This window comes from Anopheles cruzii, chromosome 3, assembly GCF_943734635.1.
Source record: "Anopheles cruzii chromosome 3, idAnoCruzAS_RS32_06, whole genome shotgun sequence".
Lineage (NCBI taxonomy): Eukaryota > Metazoa > Arthropoda > Insecta > Diptera > Culicidae > Anopheles > Anopheles cruzii.
Genome location: NC_069145.1, coordinates 51,646,363 through 51,672,782, shown reverse-complemented (window position 1 = coordinate 51,672,782; position 26,420 = coordinate 51,646,363). Strand labels below are relative to the sequence as shown.

The 26,420-nt window shown below is 52.8% G+C and overlaps 1 protein-coding gene across 1 annotated transcript in view; it reads right to left on the bottom strand.

Moving 5' to 3' along the window:
* Positions 1-26,420, bottom strand: part of LOC128270565 (protein split ends) — a 77,925-nt gene that overhangs the window by 14,036 nt on the left and 37,469 nt on the right. Inside the window, exons 3-5 of the mRNA XM_053007976.1 lie at positions 16,061-17,065; positions 14,439-15,967; positions 942-14,396 (exon numbers count right to left, since the gene is read on the bottom strand). Of these exons, the coding sequence (XP_052863936.1) occupies positions 942-14,396; positions 14,439-15,967; positions 16,061-17,065 (15,989 nt within the window). The remainder of the gene's footprint in view (positions 1-941; positions 14,397-14,438; positions 15,968-16,060; positions 17,066-26,420) is intronic.

Here is a 26,420-nt window from a genome sequence, read left to right as displayed (position 1 = left end):
ACAGAAATAATCAAAGTAGATCGGCATGTTAGTAATCAGAGCATCGGCCAGGAGCTAAAGATCAATCACCGAACAGCTTAAAGCCATTTGCGCAAAGCTGGATTCACAAAGAAGTTCGATGTTTGGGCGCCATCCTATTTACATAAAAAAAAATGATGGCCATCTGCACAGTTTTGGCCCAACAGAATGAAATCGAACCATTTCTTAAACGGATGGGTACTAGAGATGAGAAATGGGTCACTTACGACAATATTGTGTGAAATCGGTCGTGGTCTAAGCGTGGTGAAGCAGCTTATCCTGTGGCCAAACCAGAAATAACGGCTAGGAAAGTTCTACTGGATATATGGTGGGACTTGAAAGGAATCGTTTATTATGAGTCGCTTCCGTGTGGCTAAACAATAAATTCAGATCTCTACTACCAATAAATGCACGGTTTGAAGCTAACAATTGACCACAAACGACCAGAATCGGCCAACAGAAGAGGTGTTGTGTTCCATCAAGAAAACGAAATGTCACGCACGTCTTTAGTGACTCACCAGAAAGTCCGGGTGTTTGTTTGGGATGTTTTAATGCATCCACAGTATAGTCCGGACCTTGCACTAAGCGATTGACACCTTTTTTGCGCATTACAAAATTTCCTGAGTGATGAAAAGCTGAGATCAAAAAAGGATTGTGAAAATGGATTGCTCCCGTTTTTCATCAATAACAACTAAGTCTTTCACAAAAGAGGCATGATAAGACTATCTTTGAAAAGACAACAAATTTTCCAACAAAACGTTACATATTTGACGTAAATCGGACCAACGGAAGTATCTTAAATAATGTTTTGAATCTCACCCAAAACTAATGCATTATTTTTTAGCCAGCCTTATATATCTCCCGATCTCAAATATAAAAATAAAGAAATATCAAGATTTCTACAAGCAGTCGACGAAACGTACCGTTCAACGTGGTTGCATTCTGTCTGGTTGTGCGCCGCGCCGGTTGACCTCCATGCTGTTGTTGCTCGGTGTTTGCGCCGTTGCCCGCCGAAACCACTTGCTGAAGCAACGCTCCGCTTCCAGTATCCGCTTGGTTCATCGCCACTATCGTCGATTGTTGCGTCGACTGAACGGTCGTCGTGAAACTGAGACCAGAATTTTGTTGGACAACCGTTGACATTTGCTGGTGGTGTTGCTGCTGCTGCTGTTGAGCAACCACCGGAGCCATACCGGAGCCGGAGCACACTTTGGGCGATGGTCCGTTGCGGATGACGTCCTCGATGATGTCATCGACGGTGCTGCGGAAATCTTTCTCCAGCAATCGACGCGACTTCCGGGTGTTTGCGGCCGCAGATGCAGCGGCAGCCGCGGCCGAAACTGCCGCAGTATGTACGTTCGCGAGCAGTGTCGTTTCTTCCTTTCCACCAGCATCCAGCAGCTGGTGGTTGCCGGATGAAGATAGAACCACCAGGGGGTCGCTTCCAATCGTCGGTTGCTGTTGCTGCTGCGATGAAGTGGTTGCTGGTATTGGCATTGAAACAACGGTCGACAGGTTGTTGGAATCGGTAGAACTCGTCGCAACGGTCGAAACAGTGCTCACGACGGCGGTCAAGTTAGTGGAGCTCGCCGTTGCGATGGCCGTTATGGGAGCAACATTGGACAGAACGGAAGCGGGGGCCGTGGTCATGGCAGACGACTGATTTTTGATCGTCAGTATCAGCCGTGGACGGGGACCACCATCGGCCGACTGCAACTTATCCGCGTTGGACACATCCTCACCCGAGTCATCGTGGAACTCGTAGACATCGGACGAACCGACGTTCATTCCTAGCCTAGGTTTGGCGGTTCCTGCTCCTGCTCCTGCTGCCGCCGCCGCGGATGGTACCGTCGAAGATAGCTGCTGCTGCATTCCGGATGGGATAGGCAACGGTTGGCCACTGATTAGACCTCCGCCGCCTCCAACCGTTACAGCACTACCACGACCAGCGCCAGCAGCAGTACCACCTCGGGCTCCACGGCCCCTTTTGGCCCCTGACCCTGCGGCTTTTCCTCCGCGCGTGCGCGTTTGAATCCCTGTCACGGAGTCCAGCAGCGTCGCGTTCGTAGGTTCGCCGGGTTTATCGTTTACCGTTGGATGGCTGCTTTCGGATAACTTACGGCCACCACCACGTCGCCCACCGCCAACGCCCGTGCCTCGTTTACCACGACCGCTACCAGCGCCAACGTGTTCCAGCAACTCGCTGCCGCTGCTGGCTGTCAGTTCGTCCGTTTCTTCGTCCTCAGCAATACCGTCGGTCACCGTGCGATGCTTTTGTTCTTCCGCACCGGATTGGTTCCTGGCGGCTTGGTGGTCCTTTGAGTCCTGATCTGCACGATCTCCACCACCCTTGGCGACCATTTCAATCGTTGACGCTTCCTTGTCAATCGACGGATCGGCAGCGGGTGCCAAAGATGATGGTGGCTGCGCCGTAACCGACTCATCCTCGGAGCAGAGCGCGTCCACCTTCTTGATCACGGAATCAATGTTGATCTCCTTCGTCGACCAACAGTCACTGTCCTCCTTCGAGTCGGGCTCCTGGTCCACTTTGTTACGGTTGCCCGTGTCGATGTCTGCGGGCAGCTGTTCTTTGCCCAGGGCGGTCGGTCTCGTCGCCGTCACGTCATCCGCCACAGAAGGAGGCTTGGCTACCACCAGCTCCACATTCGCTGACTGTTTCGGAACGTACGACGAGGGTTGATGGTTCGGGTTGGACATGATCGTCGAAATGGTATTATTTACAGGAGCACTGGCCGACAGTTTACCTTCCGGTTTGCCTTTGGGTGCGTTCGCCAGCACCAGATTGCCAGATTGGTTTCCGACGTCACTTGGCTTGGTTATAACCGAGGCACAGACAACCGTTGGTTGCGCCTGTGTTGTCATCACCGTCGATTGTTTCGGCAGCGTGTTGTTGGCCGTGGCCGGAGTCGCGTTCGCTGCGTACACAACCGTCGTGACGGACAGGTTCGACTGGTGCGCTAGGTTGGCGGTGGTCGTGCTTGCCTTCAGCAATGTCGGTGTCGATGATGATGACGGAACTGCCGGGACCGTTGTTGGAATCGTTTTCACAACACTCGTCGGAGTTGACGAGACGCTGGTCGCGATGTTGAGCGCTTTGGACGAAACCGATTCCTGCGCCGAGGCTAACGACGATGCTCCGACAGTTGTCGGTGTCGTCTGCGTAACGATTCGGGTCACCGGACCGGATCCTCCGGGACCATACGAAACGGTCTTAATTGTCGATCCTTCGTTGATCTTCGATGACAACACGGCAGTAGTGGAAGGTGATTTCACTGCCGATATTCGCGATCCACCAATGGCTTGCAGGTGTTGGTAAGGAGGTTGTTGGCTAAGCCCCGATGCTGCTGTGGTCGTGGTCGTTTGGCCACTATGCTTCGGTGAATGCATCACCACGTGATGGTGTCCGCTTGGGTGAATGATCATCGTCGAGGGTGAAGCGGTTGTTGGCGTTGCTGGCGTAGTTTGTGGACTTGCTCCTCCGGCCGCCTGTTGCGGCAGGAATACCGGGCTGAGTTGCGGTGATTGGCGGTTGCTGCCGGCTGTTCCCGCTGCTGCTGTACGTAGCGCCGTGTTGGGTGAGGACGTCCGAGCGAACGGTGAAGCCATTTGCATTTTGGGTGACTGAAGACCAAGCCCACGGGATGACTGCACCGGGTTCGTCTCCGACTGGGTAGAGTGGTGCTGGTGATGATGGTAGATGATCGGCTGCTGTTCCGGGATCGTGATCGTCGGTGGGGCTTGTCCCAGGTACGCCGAGTGTCGGATGGTGCCCGATGTCTGTTGTTGCGATGGGGGGACCGCTAGTCTTGCTGCGACATTTGACGAAGGACTGGGCGCTTTTACGGCCCCCGAAGGGTAAGCGATTGTAATCGCGGCAACCGTGGCCGCCGTCGTCGTCGTCGTCGTCAGTGTTGTCGTTGCAGTTGTGGCACGTAGTTGCTCTTTGAGAATCGCTGATGTTGCGGTGGTGCCGATCTTATGACCCCCGACGACCGGGTGCTGATCACCGTCCGTCGGATTGCTGGCTTGCTTTTTCACCGTGGCCGCAGATTTTCCTTCGTTCGGCTCCTCGCTCGGCAGCGGCATGACGTGTTTACCGGGCGTGTTGGGTAATTCCTGTCTTGAACTGTCCTTTTTGCCGGACGATCCACCCAACGGTGTTGTGCCGAGCTGTGTCGGCGTCAAAGGACTCGTCTCGAGTTTCGAGTCACCCGTCGTGGCGAGCGGCTTACCGATTTGGCTTAGATCGACGTCGGGTGTCTTGGGTGGATTGTCGAACCGCAGCAGATTGCTGGGCAGCTGCTCGTCGTCGTTGGCATCGTCCGTGTCCGTGTCGATCTGCAGATCGTGCTCGGACTGCGGTGTGTCCGCCTTAATGTCCAGCTCCTCGGCGTTTAGGCTCATGATCGCCTTCTTCATCTCCTCATCGTCCTCTTCCGGGATCTGTGGCGATTCTTCGTGCTGCAGTTTGGCCGACAGCTGCTCCTCCTCGGCCGCATCGCTGTACATCATGTCGGAAAAGTCGGGCGTGTTGGAAGTGCCGAAACTTTCGCCCAACAGCGCCGCGACCGCGTCCTCCGTTTCCTCCTGTGAAATCACTACGCGCGACTTCTCCTCGAGGCCGCCCAGGCCCTTTGCCGCTTCGTCGATCTTTTCCTTCAACAACTGCTGCTGCTGCTGTTGCTGATGGTGGCTCGGGTCGATGGGCTTCGATTTGGACGATGGCGCCTGTAGTTCCTGGAGATCCTTGCCAAACTCTCCGGAAATGGACAGGACCGCTTTCTCGTGGATCTGCTCGTCCAGCTCGAGCCCGAAGCCGGGAATCAGTTTGTCCGACTTTCGCTTGCCCTTCGTGGTGGTGATCGGTGCGTCCTCCGGGCTGATGCTATTAACATCGCCAAACTCGTAGGTCGGTGTCGAGCAGGTTAGTTCACGGTTCACGGTTGCGGTGGGCGATGGAGGGGAGCTTTCCACGGATGGGACTGCGTTGGTCTGTGCCGTCAGTTGCTGTTTGTTCGACGGAGGCGGACTTTCGTCCAGCAGGCACGGCAAACTCGGCGACGGTTTACTGAGGCTGTGCTTCGAATCTTCCTGCTGGGCCGATATGATGTCCAGCGACAGCTTATTGATCGACGGCGTCACTGGCGTCGTGGTCGGTGGTTGCTGTTGACCACTTTTCACCTCGCTTCCGACACCTGCCGAAGAGGCAGTGGACAAAGAAGTTGGCGCGGGTGCAGCACTTGACAGAAGGGCCGGGCTGTTGTCCGTTGCGCTTGGGGTGCCATGGTAGTGCTTATGTTTGTCCTCCTTGCCGCGCTTCTTCTTCTTTTTCTTCTCCTTTCGGTTGTGGTCGGCAGCGGAAGTGGTTGGTTCGCCGCTTCGTTTTTCGCTCGCGTACGCCGTCGGAGTGGTTGCCGTTTCCAGGCTATCATCGCCGTCGGTGTACCGGAACAGGTCGAGCATATCCACCGACGTCCGTTTGCCGCTGAGAAGCGACCCGGTGGAGGCGCCGCCGCTTGCGATGGTCGAAGGCACCGGCGATACCTCGTCTCCCTTCTGGTCGGTATCGCTCATTAGCTGCGCCTCGAGCGCACGGCCCGCCTCATCCAGATCGACGCTGTTTTCGTCCTCCTTCAGGGCCAGCGCCATCGAGGCTCGCAGCTTCTCCCGATCGCGCCGCTTCCGCTCTTTGCGTTTGCGTGACGACGACGACGAAGATTCGTCCTTCGTGCGCTCCTTCTCCGTCAGATCGCCACTCGTGCCGATCGGTACGGACGGTTCCTGGCTGACCACGCCCGCGTACAGCTGGTGATGTTCGCTGGTTGCGTGCGCGCCACCACTCACGGCCGCCTTGGCGGGCGTTATTCCCTTCGCCGCCGTATCGGTCAACGAGTGGTTGACGGAAGCGACGGATTTCGACGGAAAAGATCCTCCCTTCATCAGGCCGCCGCCGTCCGACTGATCGATGGATGATCTCGACTTCCTCGACAACCCATCGCCCACCGTCGCCATCTCTTCCATCTTCGGGTGGTGATGATCATCCATCGATTCCAGCGAACCTTGCTGCTTCGCCCTGCCGCCGCCGCCGCCGCCACCGCCACTGATGCTGGATACTTCGGTCTCCACGGAAGAGTGCTGGGATTCGTCTTCGTCCGAGATCGGCCCAAACAGCTCCATGTCGAGGAACTTGCTGTTGACGCTGCTGCTGCCACCGCCACCGTTGTTGGTGCCACCGGCGGCGGTGCCAATGCTGCCATCTTTGTACCGATTTTTCGGTTTCTTCGACCGACTGCTGCTGTTGTTGGACGAGGAAGACTTTTCGTACTCCTCCTTCGACCGATCACGCCGCTTATCCTTCTTGCCGCTGTGTTTCTTCCGATTGTACGACGACGAAGACGACGAAGAAGCTGGCGGGTGATGGTCGTCGGTCACTGATTTCGGCTTCGTCTCCTCGTACGACGCTGCTGCGGCTCCGCCCGACGTGCTGCTGATGCTGTGTACCGCAGCCGGCACCGGATTGCAGGGCACGGTTTGTGAGATCGTAGCCGGCACGACGGATGGAGCATCGCCGCTACTGGCACCTTCGACGGGCATCGACGCCAACGGGATCGCTACCACGCCATCCTTCTCCGACGCCGCCACCAGCTCGTAGTTGCTAGCCGCCGTGGCAGCGCCTTCCAGCGATTTGTTGCGTTTCTGTTTCCGTTTATGCTTCTTTTTCGAATCGGAATGACCACCACCGGACGGCTCCAGCTTGGTGGTGGTCGGTTCACCACTGTCCCCGAGATGATCGACCCGACTCCGTTGCTCTTTGTAGCCGGACGATTTGTACGCCACCGGATCGGACGCTGGTTCCAGCTTTACCGTTGCTGTGGCCACCACGCTGAGACCGGCGCCGGTGGCTGTTGGTTTGGGAAGATGTTCCGATTTGATCACCGTCTTCACCACATCGTCATCGGAGATGTCGCTTGCGATCAGGGCGAACGACGGCACCTTCGGCTCGGCAAGCGAACCGTCCGGCACCGTTTTTAGGGTCGTTGGTTTCCTGTCCTCTTGCACCGCTGCTGATGCCATGGCTTCATCGTCTTCACTTTTGACTTCCTTTTTGATCTTAACCGAATCCAGCAATCCAGGCTGTCCGCCAGTCGCCTCGGCCGCCGTCGGTTCAGCAAACATTCGCCCGATCTTGTCGTTGATGCGATCGAATTCCGCGTCCGATATCCTGGTTCCTTCGGCAGAAGGCTGTTGATGCGGCTTCTTGACCCGCGTTTCGCCCCTTGCCACCGATTCGTCGTCGGTTTCCGTGTCCGATTGGATGCGCGTCGAGCGGGACATCTTGCGGGCCGCTCGCTTCTCCTCGCCGCTCATGGAGGCACCGCTACGTCGACAGTTCAGCTTGTCCTGGTGCCGATGGCCGGTACGCCGCTGTTCCCTTGCACCGCCACCTTCGCTGCTCTCGTCATCACACAGATCGTTCAATCGGTCCCGATTGAACAGTACCCGGTGCTGTTTCTGCTGCTGCTGCTGCTGATAACCGTCGTGTCGACCGTGGTGGTGATGATGCTGACTCTGGCCATCGCCACTGCCGCCGCCGGCAGCCTCTTCCTCCGAATCCGAAGCTAACGACGAACCCTTCGGGTGACTTCTTCGACGCCCGTGCCGTGGCGTCGCCGGATGACCGGGGCCGTGATCGTCCCCGTCGTCGTCGGTCGTCGTCGTCGTCACCATTCCGCTCTTGTTGTGCTCCTTATGGTGGTTGTGGTGGTACTTGTGGCCACTGCCACTGACGATGGTCACGTCCGAGTGCATGGCGTCCGAATCGGAATCATCCTCACCGTCTTCGCCCCAGCTCTTGGACCGATTCTTGCCCTCTTCCCGCTTCGCCCGGCACTGCTTGAGCTGCGAGAACTTGGCTTTGATCTTTTTCTCTTCCTCCTGCTTCTGCATGTTCTTGCAGGACCGGGCCTTCACCTTGTCGTACATGGAAATGTTGGGCCCATCGTCGGGAATGTCGAAGATCGAGTGCTTCTTCGTCGGCTCGTCCGAATCGTCCGTCTCGGAGCCGGTGTTGGTTGTCCCGCGCCCTCGGCTGCTGTTTGAGCGACACTTTTTCACCCCCACGTACACCATTCCTCCGTCCTCGGCGGACGATTCGGCACGGCTGACGGGCTGCGAGGAACGGGTGCGCTCTCGTCCGCCACCAGCACCGGGCAGCTTCACTCCTCCCAGACTGCTGCCGCCGCCGCCGCCGCTGCTGGTGGTGGGCGCTTTGTTGTAATCGGTTACGAGGGCACCGGTAGTGCCGCATCCGCCGCTTCCAGCCGGCGCCGAACCGTGGTGAAATCGTTGCTTCGCAAACTCCTGCAGCTCCTTGCGCTCCTTCTTGTACCGTATCCGTCGGTTCTGTTCCTCCTCGTCGCTGGTCGAACGATTCTCCGCGTAACTGCTGGCGTCGACGGGAAAGTTGGCTGCCGTCTGTGCGTTTTCCTTGTCCCGCGAAGACTCGCGGCTCTTCTTGGACTTCTGGTGCTTCTCATGGTACCGCTCCTTGTGCTTGTGATGGTGGTGTTGGTGGGCTGTACCACCACTCGTCGGAACACCGGAGCTTCGATCGGCTTCCGTCGGATGATTTTCGCTCGAAAACACGATCTCCTTGCGACGCTCTTCGAGGAGGTACTGCTGTTGAGCCGCCGCTGCCGCCGTTTGCTGCTGCTTGTGGTTGGTGTCCGTGTAATTGTCCGTGTGGTACTTTGCCGAAGCACCTTTCTCCACCGAGGTGCTGTTGACGATCGACGCCGACCCTGAGGTGGATTTCGAGCCGGAGGACGACGATGGAAGTTTGTCACTGGACCGATGGTTGTTGTGACCACAGCTGCTGCTACTGTTGCTGTTGCTTTTGTGATGGTGTTTGCTGGTGTCCTTTCGGCCGCTTTCTTTGCCCGAATCACGCCGTTCGTTGATTTTCGAGCCATTGCCAGCAACCGGGCCGCCGCCCGCCGTTGCAGCTTCCTGGCCCGACGAACGCACCTTTTTCAGTGTGGCCGCCGCATCTTCCAGCGTCGACTCGTTGCTGTCCTGTGAACTGAGGCGGCGCTTTGAGCTTCTTACCGGTGACCCGCTACCGGTCGAGTTGACTCGATCCCGACGTTCCTTGTCCCGGTGGTGCGGATGATGGTGCTGCTGCGGTTGATGCTGATGGTGCAGCACCGCCGGCGGGAACTCATCGCTGGCGTTATGATGCGCTCCCTTCGCGTCTTTTGCATGGTCCGAATCATTCGCCACACTCTTAGTGCTCATCGCCGAGTGCTGCTCATCACGCTGCTGTTGTCGCTGCTCTTTCCCTCGATCCGACGCCGTGTTGCGATCTTTTTCACGATCGGACGCATGATTCGACGTTGCCCGCTGCTGCTGTTCGCTCGTCGCTCCATCGTCCTTCTTCCGGTGACGATGATCGTCGTCGTTGCTATGACGATCATCTCGTTCGGTTTTGTCTTTGCGCTTCGAACTGGACGGCGCTGCACTGTTGTTGGCATTCGATCCCGCTGCTGCTGCTGCTGCATCCTGTTTCAAGCGGTCAAACTCATCGCCCCGACACCCGCTCCCGATCGTTCCTTCACCACTCGCCGAAACGTGATTCCGCTCGGCGTCTTTGTAGACGGTCTTCAAGCCACTTCCACTGTTGCTGCTGCCATTGCTACTGTTGCTGCTGACACTGTCGCTATGGTGACGGTGGCTGCTGCTGCTGCTGTGGTGACTGCTGCGATGATGATGGCTTCCACCATCGCTCGCATCACGATGGTGGTGATGCGACGAGGAACTACTGCCCGTCGATTTACTCGACTTGGTGGCATGCTTTCCAGACGATGGCTTCGCTACCTCCTCACGCTCCGCCTCTTCAGCCACGGCCATCGGGTTACCACTTTGTGGCCCACCGCCGACCGGCGAGGACACAAAACTGGACGACGACGAGGATGAGGCCGTTGACAGTTTCCGACGATCTTTATGATGTTTGCTGCTGCTGCTGCTGCTGCTGCAACTATTGCCGGACTTGCCGCCGGTAGTTGGTTCTTCTTTCGCAGCCTCACCAGCAGCGGAATGGGGCTGAGCGGGCTGCTCATCGGCACTCGTCTTTCCGACGCTCTTCAAGGTTCCCACATTTGTACTGCCGGGTGACGGTGCCTCTAAGGTCTTCGCCATCGTGCCCGAGGCATTCTTCACAACCACACTGTTTGCCGTTGTAGCGACGGGCGCAGACAGCAGCTTGGGAGTCAGGGCTTCGCCACCACTGCTTGTTGTCGGCGGCGGCACAGCAGCACCGATAGAAGCTGATGAAGACGGTAGGTGATTGACACTAGAAGAACTACTATTGTTGTTGCTGCTGCTGCTGGTGCCGATGCTGTTGCTGTGGCTGCTGCTACCACCAGCAGTTTTACTATTACTATTGTTGATTAAATTATTACTGTTGTTACCGCTAGGTTTTGTACTTGTTTTTTCCGTTAAACTAATACTTTTATTTAAAACATTGGTCTTTGGTTTACTGATTGACGGCGGCGTCGGCGTGACGGATGTTGACGATGAAGACGACGTCAACGAGCCGCCAGCGATAGTAGTAGTAGGAGCAGCGATCCCGCCACCGCCACCACCACCAGCAGTAGCAGCAGCAGCAACAGTCGAGGGTAGTATTGTCGATGCAGTAGTAGTAGCACTGCATACCGCTGTCACAGCACTATTCGTATTAATGCTATGCGTACTATTATTACTATTACTACTATTAACGGACGGGAACGACTGAGCGGAAGTCGTTGGTACGGTGTGGTTGCTGCTGCTACTAGTAGTAGCAGTATTACTGCTGGTTGTTGGAGACGACGCATCGACTGCTGCTGCCGTCGTCGTCGCCGTTGATGTGGTGTCGCTGGCACCAGCTACAGTGGCAGCAATAATGGAGGGCGACGTCGCTTTTGCCCCGGACGCCACCGACGTTGGGTGACTGGGGAACGGGTACTGCAAACCGGACTTGACCGAAGGGTTCGGACTGTTGTAAGGTTGGGGACTGTTTAGCGGAGAAACAGAGGCGCTGCTGCCGACGCGCTGTATGCTCGCAGTGGAAGCGGTTGCAGCGGCCGCAGCCGCCACCACTGTACCGGTGGTGGCCACCGTCGTTATCACCGGCAACAGTGGAACCGGCAGGCTGCCTCCACTGCTGCTGCTGCTGCTGGCCGGAGACTGAACCGTGGCTTTGTTGGCCAAATGGACCGGCGATTGTGTGGCGGAGTTAAGGGATGGTGTAGTTAACGCTACTATGCTACTGCTGCTGCACCCGGGGGGCACGGGAGCCGCACCGGTTGCGACGACCAGCGTGGAGCTGGCGGCTTTCGAGTAGTTGGCAAAATCACGCGGCTCATACTTGTCGCCAATGTTTTCCAACCGCTTGAGATCCTCATCGAAGATGGACTTCTTCGAGAGCACTGATTTGACGATGTCCGAGGGCGGCACCTCGTGTACGTCGAGATCGAGCAGTTTGTTGCGAAACGATGACGAAGGGGTGGTGCCGCCGGACGACGGTGAAGCTTGGCGACTGCCTTGGTGATGGTGGTGGTGATGATGATGAAGGACGTTGCTCTCCACGCCGCCAGCGAGGTGATTGTTGAAGTGCTGCAGACGCTGTGACGTCTGCTGTTGTGGTTGTTGTTGCTGCTGTTGATGATGATGCTGAGAGTGATGCCCATGAAGCGAGTGGTGGTTACTGTTCACGTAGCTGCCCTTGCTGGCCACGGCCGTCGCACTGCCACCACCATGCGGATGATGCTGGTAGTGCTGCTGCTGATGCCGATCGGTGGGCAGAAAGTGATCACTGGAGTTGCTGGTTCCACCACCTGTACCGCCGCCGGCAACAGGAGTGGCGGCTCCCGGGGTGCTTACGCCCAACCGACCAACGGCCGCCGCCTGGCTGCTGCCCGACCACCGTTCGTACATCTCGTCCAGGGTCTTGATGCGTTCCTCTAGCGAGGGCGATACCGAGGGACCGAACCCAAGGTCGCTCGAGTCGCTCGATGTAGAGCTGACGGACGGAGCTCGAGGCGGAGGGCTGGCCGGTACCGCTTCGCTCCCCCGCGCTTCTAACGCCTGGTGGGCAGCAGCAGCGGACCCTCCACTGACTGGCACTGCAGGTGAAGGTATGTAGAGCGTTAGTTTCGACGACGACGAGGAGGACGTTGCCGGTGCCGGTGCCGAAGTTGGTGGTGGTGGGCTAGAAAGGGCGCGACTGCCACTGGTGCTGCTGTTGCTGCTGCTACAGCTACTGCTGCTGCTGCTGCTGCTGCTGCTGCCGCTGCTAGTGTGGCCCGGGAGACTAGAGTTCGACGTGAGCGAAGAAAGGTTTTGCTGTGCCGACGAAGTCGCCGCAGTGCCTGCAGCCGTCGAATGGCGATCCACAGCCGACGAGGACGCCAAAGTCACCGTCGTCGTCGGCGATCCCGATGCACTCTGCTGCTGCTGCTGCTGCTGCTGCAACGCATTGAGTCGATTTTGGGCAAACACTTGTATCGCAAAGCGTGGCAACGGCAGTACGAGCGGTTCCTGATTGTACGATCGACCCGTCGGTATTCGGCGCGGTTCGCTCGGGAGCAGCAAATTCTCGGGTCGCTCATCGCACAGCGGCGTCCCGGGCCGGGAACCGTCCGCACTTTCGCCTCCGCTGGCTTCGTGCGAATGAAGCGAGTGTAGTTGGTGGCCACGGCCGCGCGACGAATGGTGATGCTCGTTAGACGATGACAACCCACCTCCGGTGCTGCCTCCAGCAGCGGGGCCTCCCGCCGCGCTCACCGTACTCGCCCCGGCAGCGCCACTAGCCGTCAGCAGACTCTGGCCTCCTCCTTCGCTAGAGATCACTTTTCGCCGCTTGCTCAGGTGGTGCGTGTAGTGCGCGGAATGGTTGCTGTTTGCACTTCCTTCCACCGCCGAATGGGACCCGCCGGCACTGTTACTGCTGCCGTTGCCGGTGGCTGCTGCACCGCCACTGCTGCCGCTCGAGTGCCGCAGATCGCGCAACGACGTGATCTCGATGGACGGTCGGCGGTTGTTGTTGTTGCTGGCCAATGATGAACCGCCGCTGCTAGTAGCCAGCGACTGTTGCTTCGCCTGCAGCAGGTTACACTCCGAGAGCCGGCGAACCTCCATCGATTTGCGGTGGGTGAGCGCGGACGACGATGACTGAATGCCACTGACGCTACTAAACAGTATTGCTCCCAACATACCACTCCCATGTCCTCCACTGTCGCTACTGTTGTTGCTATTGTGATGATGATGGTGATGGTGGTGGTGCGGATGATGGTGGCCGCTACTGTTGCTGTTGTAATGGTGGTGCATATTGCTGTTGACGCCGCCGCCGGTAGTCGTTGCACTGCTTCCACCGACGCCACCGGCCGCACCACCGCCCCCTGCCGAGACACTTGGTGCCGGCGAAGGATCGCGCGATCGCCCACTCGCGCCCACGTCGTTCGCTTGGTGATGATGCGGCGGCGGATGATGATGATAGTGGTGCCGGTGGAGGCTGTGATCGGGATCACTCCCTTGCTGCTGCTGCGGTTGCTGCTGCTGCTGCTGCTGATGGTAATGGTGATGATGGCCGTCCGAGTTGTATTTGATACGCTTCTTTGGGCTCACCAGCTCATCGCCACTGGACGGGCACTCCTCGAGCTGTTCTAGTATATGTACACGCTCCTTCTGAAGGTAGCGAATATTGTTGCTATCCTGTCCACCTGTGAAAGACAAAGCGTTAGAAGTCGATCCGTTCATTGTGCTGCTGGTGGTCCTACCAAAGCGACCCGAGCATCTACCTGAGCCTTTGTCGCTCCGCTTCCGTAAACTGCTGCCCGGGGTCGTCGTTGTTGCCGATGGCGGATGATCGACATCGCCGCCAGTCAGGCGCGACTGAATCGCCGAGGTCGAGTGTCCGTTACCAGACTGTGGGTTGGAAGCGCCGACTGGCGACGATTCGGACGGGACGGTAGGAGCCAGCCGATCGGACAGCTTGTTGCTGCCGCCGGTAGACGTCTCATGGTCGTACCGTTCGTCCTCGTGCGACGAGCTGGCGGCCGAACCTTGACTGTACTCGTCGTAGCTTCGAAACCTCCGATCACTACTCACACCACCACCACCGCCACTCGTTGCACCCTCCGAGTAGTAATCGTCGCTCGAATAGCGCACGATCCTCGATCGGGACGTCGCACTCCCGGCACCGGCACCGGAACCACTATTCGCGCCCCCCCGTGAACTGCCACCAGCTCCGGTGACTGATAACGGATCGACGCGTGGCGAACCACTACCACTGGTCGCACCACCACCACTGCCACCGTTTCCTGTTCCACTGACCCCGATCCCTGCGCCACCCAACACCATACCCAACGCTCCTCCCATAGCACTGAGCGGATTTCCGGGGCGACTGAACGATGCACTGCCCCCCAAAGTTCGATTCCGATTCGTCGATGAGGACGAGGGAGGTGCGGTGGTGGAGGGTACACTAACACTAACGGCACTACCACTAGCAGCAGCAGCGTTACCGGATTCTCCTCCGGTTCCGGCGCCGCCACCGAACCGGGGTGATCCGAATGATGCCCCGGACCCCGGAGGAGCAGCAGCGGACGGCGGCGGGGGAACCGTCGCCGAACCCGCCATACTCGCGGCGGACAATTGCTGCTGCTGCTGCTGTTGCTTTTCGAGCTTGTCGAAGAACGCTTCCTGACACTCGCGGGACGCAAAGTCCACCTGCAGCTTGCGGCCGCGCAGCATCACGCCGCGCATCTCCTTGACCGCGGCCTGCGCCTGCTGCACCTGCTCGTAGTAGATGAGCGCCAGCTTGCGCTCGCGGTCGACCGTCACCTGCGAGACCGGGCCGAAGTGGTTAAACTGGGCCGCCAGGTAGTGCTCGCTGACGCCCTCCCCGACCCCGTCGATCCAGACGCAGTTCGTGGGCATCGACTTGCCGAACCCGAGCTTCACCCGGTTGCTGCCCAGGTGCTCACCGTCCATCTTGCGCATCGCTTTCACTACACTCACGATGTCCGAATATTGGCAGAACGCGTACGCACTAGCGCCCTGCTTCTTAATGTCTATCTCAATGATCTCGCCGAAGCACTCGAAGTGCCGGCGCAACTCACTCCCGGTAATGTCCTTCTCGAGGTTGCCGACGAACAGCGTGCGCGTCGCCTTCGGGTGGTACTCGTCCAGCTCCGCCTCGTACGGCCGGAACTCGTTGTCCTCCACGTCGTAGTAGCCCTCGTACGGGGCCACCTCTATCTTGCAGCCGAAGAACAGCTTATCGTGCGACACCTCCAGCGCCTTGTCGACATCCTCCGGCTTCTTGAAGCACACGAGCGCGTACCGGTCGGTGCTCTGGCCCACCACCTTCACCCACGTCACCTTGCCGTGCTTCTTGTACTCGTGGAACAGCCCATCCTTGAGCGAGGTGTCGGAGGACCGGGCCGGCAGATTCCGCACACAGATCGCCAGCGGCCGATGGTCGTCCGAGTGGCAGTTGATCACTACTGCTGCTGCTGTTGCTGCACCGCTGCTGCTGCTGCCGCCGCCGTTACTGAGACCAGCAGCGGCGGATGCGCTTCCGCTGCCGCCAATGCCGCCTCCAGCAGCTCCACCCGCACCGGCGGCACTACCCGTCGTCGTCGTCGTCGTCGTACTGCTGCTGCCGCCGATGGCACCGACACCAACGCCTGGGTTGCTGTTGACAGTACTACAGCCACCGTTGTTAATGCTGCTACTGCTTCCGCCGCTGCTGCTGCTGCTGCTGCTGCTGCTGCTACTGCTGCTGCTGCTGCTGCTGCTGCTGCTACTACTTTGTTGGCCTGAACCGTTAGCTGCATTATTAGCGTGACCGCCGCTGGTGCTGTTGTTCGTGGTGCCGCCGTTGTTGTTGCTGTTGCCCCTGAGCGTCGTCGACGATGATGTTGTTGCTGTTGCTGCTGTTGCTGCTGCTGCTGCTGCGGCGGCGGCCGTCGAAATGACCGACTGCAACAGGGTACGGGAAACTATTGGCGTTGTTGAGGGGCCGTGCGGAGCATCGCGCCCATACGAGGAAGGCAACAAACCAACCACCGACGACGCTCCACCGCGACCCACCGCCGACGTCGTGCCGCCAGGTTGATCGACCGTCGCACTGCCGTTGCTGGGCGTCGACGAGCAGGACGAACTGGCGGGCGACCGGGACCGCGATCGGGAGACCGAGCTACGGTGGTGGCTGTGATGACTTTTGCCGTAGTGGTACTGCTGCGCGCTGTGATGGTTCGGTAGGCGTTCGCTCACGACGGTGGCGCCTGCGGTTGATGCGGATGCGATCGACGCGGGCCCACCATCGGGCAGCACCGAGTGCGGGTAGTGGTGCGGATGATGTGACGACGGCAGCGGCTGTGGGTGATAGTGGCCACCGTGCGACGGCGATGTGTGGCGGTTATGATGCTGATGATGGGACCGTGCGTACTGTTGCTGATAGTTGTTGCCGGTGCTGTTGTTGCCGTGGTGGTGTTGATGGTTTTGGTGAAGCTGATAGAGGTGATTGCTGTGGTGGTAGGACGACGGCAGTTCACCGGTCGACTCCGACTCGGCACCGGACCGGTGAATCGGACCGAACGATTGCTGCAGTTTCTTCTTCACTCCGTATCCATCGTAGTTGTTGCTGCCGATGCTGCTGTTGTTGTTGCTGCTGCTGTGGTTCAGACCAAGGTTGGAGTGTCCACTGTCGAATGGTGCTACCGAGCAGCCGTACCCAACCGCTGACCGGACCACGCCGCCGCCACCGTTGTGTGGCGCGCCAGCGGACGATGGTGTAACCGTTGATCCGGTCGCCGAATCTGCCGCCGCCGCTCCGGTGTTGCTCGATGACTGCGACGAGGGGCTTTCGTTGCTGCCTGCGACGGTGGTGCTACTGTTGCAGCCGTACCAACTGCCACCGCTGCTGCTAGTTCCGCCGCCGCCGCCGCCAGATGACAGTCTCGGATGATTGAGCGGATGGTTCGATCTATTTGCACCGATTTGCGCAGCAGGACACACCGGTTACCGGTGAGGGAAGAAGATGCAACAGAGGAAAATAGGGGAAATTAGTGAATTCATCGCAAACTTTCCGAATCACATTTTGTAAAACAATGATCTTAGCAGAAATTCATCATGTGCGCCATAGAAAAAGACCCCGATTGACAGTTGGTTTCTTCGTGATATTATATTTAGTGTCAGCTTTGATGTCGTCAACACCTTTTCAAAACCTCACTGGTCAGATGCTACATAATCAATTCAGTAAACGTATGAGGCCGTATACACTGACTGAATTTACAGCGGTGGACCGACATCTAATCTCCTGCTGATGGTATTTTATTTGTTCTATGGCTTGTCGGTACATCATCCTTTCAGGCTGAAGCGTGAAAGAGTTGTTTTCAAATCGTCCAACATTCAACGTTGTTTTACGGTAAAATTAATTCGAATGTTGACCATTTCGATAAGGTAGAGATATTGACAAAAACACCGAGATTGCCGAAAAATTTGACGAGATAAAGACTCATTGTTTTCATGGTCAATTTATCGATGAAGTCCATTAGAAATTACAATTGGATAATCATTGGAAAGAATACAAAGCTATTCGATTACAACAACCACTGGTTAGTGCAGTAATTGCAGTTAGAGATCGTGCAATTTTACTCATTAGTTAAGAAATTCTTGCCAGCGCTCTGGTATAAACACTGTGTGTCGCCCTTCAGAACAAATCCTTTCCACTAGCAATTTAAAAACTCGTATAATATCACAGGTAACCAACATTACTGATAACAATAATAACAATAAGTTAAAAACGTTTGAAATAAGTAAAGGGTGTTACGGACGAAAATTGGTCAAACAAAAAAATGTGTAAATCCTAAAACATAAAAAATGTTTCGTTTGAAAGCTCATTTTATACAGAATATGTAAAAAAACATCATTCAACCGTCCGTCTTAAGGAATGCGAATTGCCGGACTTTTTGTTTAACTCCTTTCATCAACTCTTGCACCATTCTCTTTGCTGCATAACGCCAGTTTGCTTTGAATTCCATCTCACTGACAACTGTTTTACGAGTCTTTTTGAGGTTCCGCTTGATGATGGCCCAATATTTTTCGATTGGGCGGAGCTCTGGCGTGTTGGGGGGTGTTCATGTCTTTGGGCACCACCTGGACGTTGTTCGTGGCAAACCACTCCATGGCCTTTTCCCCATAATGACAAGATGCTAAATCCGGACAAAACAGTACGGAACGTTTCTGTTTTTAGGAAAGGTAACAGACGTTTATTTAGGCACTCTCGGACATATATTTCCTGATTGATGGTCCCGATCGCGATGAAAATGCCACTTTTTAAACCATAGGAACAGATAACCTGCCATACGAGATATTTCTTTGCGAATTTCGACAGCTTTATGTTCTTGCAAATCTCTGCCATCTTTCCTCTTCCAGTTGCCGTATAGTACTCCTGTCCAGGAAGTTGTTTAAAGTCTGCCTTGACGTAGATTTCATCACCCGGCACAACGCAGAACATTTCGTCAACATCTCTATGCACAAATTCCGCGATCGTTTTCTGGCCGACATGTTTTGCTTGTCGTCACGACTTGGAATCACTACTTTCTTGTAGATCGCCAGACCATCACGTTTCTTAGCTCATTGCACGGTTGTAGACGGTACTTTCAGCCTGTTTGCGACATCTAGGACGGAGAGTTTGGGATTCCGCTAGAAACAACTGACCACTCGTTTCGTCGTTTTCGCGGTTTCCTGGTTCCGACTTCCACCTGATCCAGTCTTTCTGACTATCGTCAAACGTTCTCGGAATACTTTGAATACATTGGTGACAGTTGATTTAGCCACATTCAACATTTCGCTAACTTGGTGTGGGCGTAGTTCGGATTTTCGCGCTGACGGTGCCAGATCTTGATACGTTGCTCCTCTTGTTTCGACGCCTTTTCCACAAATGAAAGGCAAATGTCAAAATCGAACAATATTCATGATACTACACAAAACCATCTTTAAAATGGGAGGTGTACAGGATTGTTTGATGCCAATTTTCGGCCGTAACACCCTTTATATAAAATAAAAACCCAACACAACGCATTTCGAATGGTTTATTTTCACACGATAATTGCCTTATTGTCTACAGTAACAAAAAACAATGTTTTTTGTATATAACCAGTCAACCCATCAACCAACGAACCAAAATAGCACACAGAAGGACCCAACAGAGGAATCGTTCGCGGATATGATATGCCATCTTGAAGTACGTAAATTTGCCATTTTTCACTACAGGTAAGGTGCCGTTTTAGTACCGGACCCTATATGCCAGGTTGACTGGTGGGGTTGATAGGTGGTTGTCGACCGTAAGAGGTGCCGCCGAACACAGGACGGGAAGAACTGAAGAAACGAATGCCAAGTACACACACGGCTCTCGCTAAATTTCAACGAGGATGGGGACACAACAGAACACATCGGGGAGAGCGGCGAAAACGGAGAAGCTGGCGGCAGTCTTGATCGATTCTGGTTGTGGCGGCATCGGTGGCATCCGCTGTGATAGTTTGACCAATTAGAGCTGCGATATACTGAACTTTCGTTCCGTCCAGTGCTCGAACTTTCAGTGGCACTAGCACGACTACTACGACGTCGATGGCTGCGAAATAAGTGGCTGTGGGCGATTGGATCGTTCTCATTTCCGGAAGAACTTCGTGCCCTACAGTGCTGTCCAATGTCCGCTTCGTCAAGCGAATCAATATCGAATTCCGGAGGTTGTGTGTGAAAATGATGACAGTCAACATTGTCTGTATCCTTGCAGAAGGTATCCATTCTATCAAGACTTTTCCTGCTGGGATTGTAACACCTTTCTTCAGAATTACTGGAACCGCCGTCTTCTACTGGCCTTCTTGGGTGCGATTTAGTAGTTTTTGTAAAGCTCCGTACTGCGAAAACCGATTCGCTACATTGTAATGTATCCTTTGGTTTCCTGCAATGTTTGGTTTTGCCTACACTTACTTCAGGCACCTGTGATCGGTGGTGTTTGATATTCAAGGGAATTTTCGGGCCAATAATTACAACTTCAGCTTCACCAGGTGATGAAGTGGATGGCTGGTCGGGTGAGGGCTCATGATACTGTGTGGTCAGCAGGTAATCCTCGATCATGTGGCGGGATCTGTGTGCTCTAGAGGCAGATATGATGTCCACAAATGCGATTGTAGCACACATGCCGCTCTTCTGCTCTTCTCGTTGAAGTGCATTACGTTCTTCAACACTCATCGTCCATAGAATCATTTGCTAGTTTTGGTACATGGTGGATTGATGGTGGCGTTGCTGTATCTGATTCCGTCGTCGGTGCCTCGCTTTGTACATCGTCATGGGTCAACCGCCGCGGACTGCTCGAAGCAGTTTGCCCCAACAGAGCATGGGTCGCAACAAGGCACCCTTTCGAAACGGGCTCGCCAACGGGACGACCTTTCTCGCCCAATGACGTCGAAAGGGACCACGACGAGGATGGCAGTGACGATGGGACCGGATTGGATATAGTGGTGGTGCGATGGAAGGCCGGGGAAGTGAAAATTTTGACACTTTGGACTCTGCCATATCTGTTGTTGGAGAAAAAAAGAGAAAAATAAAAACTATAATTGATACTGATTAAGAAAACGCTCGCTTCGGAAGTAACTTAAAAGTAAATTTATTGAAACGAAGACAAATAAACAACACCAACTTAACACAAAAGTAAACTCAAACAAAACGCCTTCACAAAAGTGTTCACCACATAACATACGTTAGCGTTTGAATTGGAAGCACTGAGCCGGTGTTGGTTCCAGTAATTCCAGCATGAAATGCATCTGTGGCGCAATAGGTGTGAAGGTCGCTTGAAAACAAACAAATAATATACACGCACACAAAAAAACAAAATAGGATAGAGTGAAAACAGTGAAAAACAAAAAAGGCAGTTTGGTCCGCTGCGTAAGTGTTTGAACGCAATAGAAACACACCGGGGTTTGTGGGTGAAACGTGTCTGTTGGGAGCTGTACCGATTGTCGCTGGTTTGTTTGCCAAGTTATCAGAGACTAGACGAGAGACCCGCTGAGACGACGTGTGATACCATGTACGAAGATGTGAACTGCGAAAAGTTTGACTTCAAACAATACTGTTGACACACACAATCTTTCACCGTCATACCATGAACACTAACACGCGAAAAAAACACACACAAACAGCGCACAGTCAGCACTTTAACGCGGCACACTTTCGAGCGGAATCACTAGATATTGCTGCGCCCCCCACGGGAAGAAACAAGACGCTACAAGAAATAGGCGGCGCTGTATTTTAACAATTCAAGAAATTTAGTATTTAAAACGATAATTAAGCGTAAATTTTAATTTTCAAAAAGTCCGTTGTTAGCTTGCAATTAGCCCTCTCAGATTTATGTTAGTTTGCACGCTGATAAATTCATGTAACTAAATGAAACTACTAAGCAAAAGAATAAAACTGTCAGTAAAACACAGTCGAAGTGGCAAAGTTGCTGTAATAGGGTTTAGAATAATACATTTAACAAAAATGTATATTGGGGGCATTTTAAATATCGTATTAGGTCTGCAAATAATTAGTTCGGTTTTCATTCAACATTTGTAACCTAATTACAACAATAAAACGTATGACTACCTTGATGAAAGTGTTATCCGTCGTTAGCTACTACTCTCTCCCACCTTATAGGTAGTTACTCGATTCTGTGTCAAGCTCTTCTCGATGTCGATCATCTTTAGGAGCGATCCACTCAGAGACCCATTTTTCAATACAAGCAATTCATTACCATACATACATTCATAAGAAATACAATACATTCATAAGAAATGCACCGCTGTGCTGCCAACTCGTTACTCATGTAGCGTAACAAATAGTAGTCCCAAGAAGCAATATCTGGTGAATACAGTTCCCATCCGACATTTTCGAGACCGTTTTTGCGATGTGTGGTCGAGCGTCGAGTCTTGTTGAAAAATCAGTTTATTATGTTTTTTATCCCATTCTGGTCGTTTTAGGGGCAAAATTTACTTCAAATGCACTAAATGTTGTCGATGGGATTGTCCATCAATAACTTCATTAGGGTTTAAAAGCTCAAAGTACACCACATCTTTCATATCCCACCATATGCACAGCATAACCGTTGCGTAATGAATATTTCGCTTTGGACCTGGTTAACCAAGCTGTATCCAGGGCTTTTTGCGTTTAGGATTCTTGTAATAGCTGCACTTTTCATCACAAGTGCCGATTCGGTACAAGAACCGCTTTCTTTTCAGCCACGCAAGTAGAAATTCGCAAATGGTTTTCCCTCTTTCAATGTCTCTTTCTTTCAATTCATGAGGAACCCAATAAGACATTTTTCTAATAATTCCCCCGGCACTCAGGCGATAGGAAACTGTCGTGTGGTCAACTACGAACATTCCTGCAAGTTCTTTTTGCATCTGACATGCATTTGGATCGGGCAATGCTACCAATTCTTCATCATCAACCTTTTTTGACTGTTCAGGTCGCTCTTGGCCAAAATGCAGGCCAAAATTACCACTTTTTAACGATGCAAACCACATCCGACAGTTTCTGTCAGAAAGAGCAAGTTCACCATAAACTTCCATTAAAATTTGTTGACTTTCGGTAGCAGTTTTCTTCATATTGAACTAATGAAGAAGTCTTTACCCGTAAAAACACTTTATCAGGAACAAAACTCGACATGTTCCAAAGGTTAAAAAACTATACTGCGTTAGATACGTAATGATAGTAGCTATCAAAAAAATAGTTCATAAAAAGAAAGTGTAACATTTAGTGAGTAATGCCATCCATTGTAAAACCGAACAAATTATTTTGCACACCTAATATAAATAAATTCCAACCGTACGATATTGCTTCGTGCCTGTTTCTGCCATAAATCACTTGATTCATGAGTAATAGAGATGCACCGAAGGACAGGGTTCTTAGGCGGACCAAAACGGTCTACGGAGTGCGGTCCACCAAAAGTCTAGGGAGGATATTTCATGAACTTTATTTTCTGACCTTAGATGTTTTGCGATGCCCGATTCTTATCGTTTGCCCAGAGAATGAATCATCATCAGCGAACGAGGTACTGGGCGTCTCCATTCAGTACTTTCATCGAACCGACGAAGTACTCGGTATTTCTCTTTGCAGCCCTATCAAGTATTTGCTACCATAAATGGCGCGACAGCTTTGGGTGAGTTGTGATGAGGTAGGGACACCACAAGAATCCATGCCCTCGAGAAGCAATTGTTCTAATCAATGTTCTTCCAAATACCAGAAAAGATGTTTAGAGATGTAAAAATGAGACTTGTTTATTGATAAGAGTTTTGCTTCTAAAAAGTCCGTAGAAACGCAAGGCAACAGTTACGCAAGAAGCAAACAATTGCACAAAGTTGCAGACATCGGAGAGGTTCATATAATTTCCGCATGTGAAGTAAGACGGATTTCTTGTCGGTAAAAGTTATCACTCCTATGGTCGGACGGGAATCGACTATACAGGGCCTATAACTGGGTTTCCGAAAATCCTTTCCTTTGCTTTACTATCTTTGTAGCTACTAATCGGTGGATCTAGTCTCGTGTTTGATGGATGGAAATAGTAGCCCAAATTCGTAGCACTGACTGCGCATGTGTAACGCCGAGACAACACCCTCCCTTCACCTTATGACAGCTAGCTCCCTGGTAGAAGCGTGCGGCCGGATGACAGCCCGCCTGTGAGCCACCCAGATCCATGCTCCCTCCCCCCCTTCATTTTGTAATAGCGAGTCCCTCAAGGGGGACACATAAGTCACTCCAATACCGGGACAAAACTTCGAGGCCCTTAAAACTCCATCCTAAAGCCCTTCTCTATTTTGAGGGTATGTGTGAGTCCATAAACGTTTATCTGTGTGTTTGCCTTCGTATCGCACCCAGCTCAGAACACCAGCACTGTAGGTGTATGTGGCGAGGTTCCGAAAGTGCACAGCTGATAGGATTACTATGAAAGTGCCACATTCTCCGGGAAACGGTGCCTTTTTCAACACCCCCTGCATGGGTGTGTATTAGTGCTCGGTGGGGTCACTGGTCCTGCGCAGTGACGACGCAGCTTCTTCGCGTTCGTTGTTATTCCACCCGGATCTCCCAAAATTGAGCGAAAACAACCAAAATGAAAGTTGACGTCAGTCAGTAACCGAACGGAGAGCTTGAAGGCACCAAGGAGTGCGCGCACTAGAACTGTATGAGTTAGCAGGGTGAACAGGAGAGCACCTTTGGCTCTTATTATATAGCAAATACCATTACACAAACCCTTATTATCGGTCATCCTCCGCCCAAGACACCGAGCAAGCGTGCATTCACACGTGCGTTGCAACCATGTCGTCGCCCTAGAGACATTTAGAACTGAGACGAGAGATACAAGCCAATATTTACGCTGCATCCTGGTTGTGATGTTGCTGAAAAAGCCACACAAGGGCTTAAGAGAATACAAGAATTCACAAAAATGCAGTAAATTGTCTAGCCCAGGTTTATTTTTAACAAAGTTAAAAAACTTTTTTTTAATCTTTATTTTTTAGACCGGGTCGAATTGATTGAAAAACGTTATTTAGTATAGAATGACCAGCACATCTACTAATTACACTATCAAAGAGTGTCCCGTGTTCCGTTGAAAATCAGTCAGCTATGAAAGCAGACATTCACAACCAACTAACGGCAAACAATTGTACATTTTTTAAGCGAGAATGGAGCTGGCATATGCGTGTTATATACCCAGTCGTTAATTTGGTACGTTGAGCATCATTTTTACATGGCTTTTAATTCCCGTTTTTGCGCACCAGGAAGATAATCAAAATGGCAGAAAACGCACCACAGAGACTTAGAACGGAAGTGCACTTCTGGCATTTACGAGCCAAAGCCAAAGAACGAACTGCGTGTAGCACAGCAAGCGATAGGAGAAAAGCGACAGGTTTCCGGAACCGGAACCCCCCAGAGAATGCTCGTTAGACAGCTAGCAGAAGCTTTGCCCGCATCTATTAAATTCCATTCTCTTCGGCAAAGAGAGCGGGAAGGTCTGAAGGAAGTGAAAGAGGCATTAGATCAGCAAGTAAATAATACAGCTCATTGGAACCACATTTATGTACACGCGGCAGAAAAGAAATGCGAAAGGAATCGAAATCTAGGATGTGGTGAACGCTCGCTTTTGAGCAGATATTTTGACCAACATCAAGTCAAAATACTATGCGAAGCAAAACTGTGTCGAAAAGCTGCAGCTGGACTCTGCTCTTGGACTCTGCCGCAAAATAAACATCCATCATTAACAACTGCAGGTTCTTTGGAAGTGTGCCTCTGCATAACTGAGCAATTGCCGCGAGAAAATCTGCAGTAAAACAAAGTTGTAAAGAACTCTTACATACCCTTTACCTATTTATAGGAACAGAACAAAGTGTCATCACACAATATAAAAGGTCCTTTAACATTATTCTGTTACTTAACCCACAACAGAACGTATACTAGAACATTCCGCTTACTTGACAACCTCGAACGGTACATTCAACGATTCATCCCTCCCCCTAATGAATATTTGTTGTCATTTGCAACATTACAGAGAACTCTCCAAAGGAACCGTCTAATAATTTTCGTGTTTAATACTGTATGATTGGCAAAAAAACCCTACAAAACCGCGTAGAGCGTAAGCAAAATATGATTGTTTATGACTGAGCGCCAGGAAGTGCAGGTACAGCGTGTGAACTTTCTTGTCTGAGGAAGTATCAAACTCATGGAAAAGTTCTCTACGCGGCGAACAGCGGGTTTTGCGTTGCTTCATTACCCCTGAGAAACTTGCGCGCCTTAAAGGCTTCCTTACAATCCAGGATTATAAGAGACGATACACAGTTCTTTCACTACTACAGACCGACTCTTGACATATCATCTCATTTCAGTTCTACGTTGTTAATGTAGTCGTAGTGTGCAATCTGGAAATGTTGCCTTACACAGCGCCAATCAAACGTTCAACACTGATTGTGCTAGTGTGAGTGCCAATCGAGAGAGCGTGAAGGAAAGAAACACAGAGAAAGAGGGAAAAAGAAAGAAATAGAAAGAGAGAGAGAGAGAATTAGGTCCCGGTTTCCCGGGACGAGACTCTTTTCTACCCGGCCATAGGTCGGGTACATGAACACCGTTCTATATGAACAGGCTGTGGGCAACGACGGAGGGTGTGTATGTAATAGGATGTGTCAATTTTGTGCAAAACATTTCACGTTCCGCCATCGTGACGAAAAGCAGAAACAGAAATAGATTGTTCGATTATAGTGCCTGCGAATAGTTTAGTTTCCGAACACATTTCTTTGGATTTCGCTTGTGTG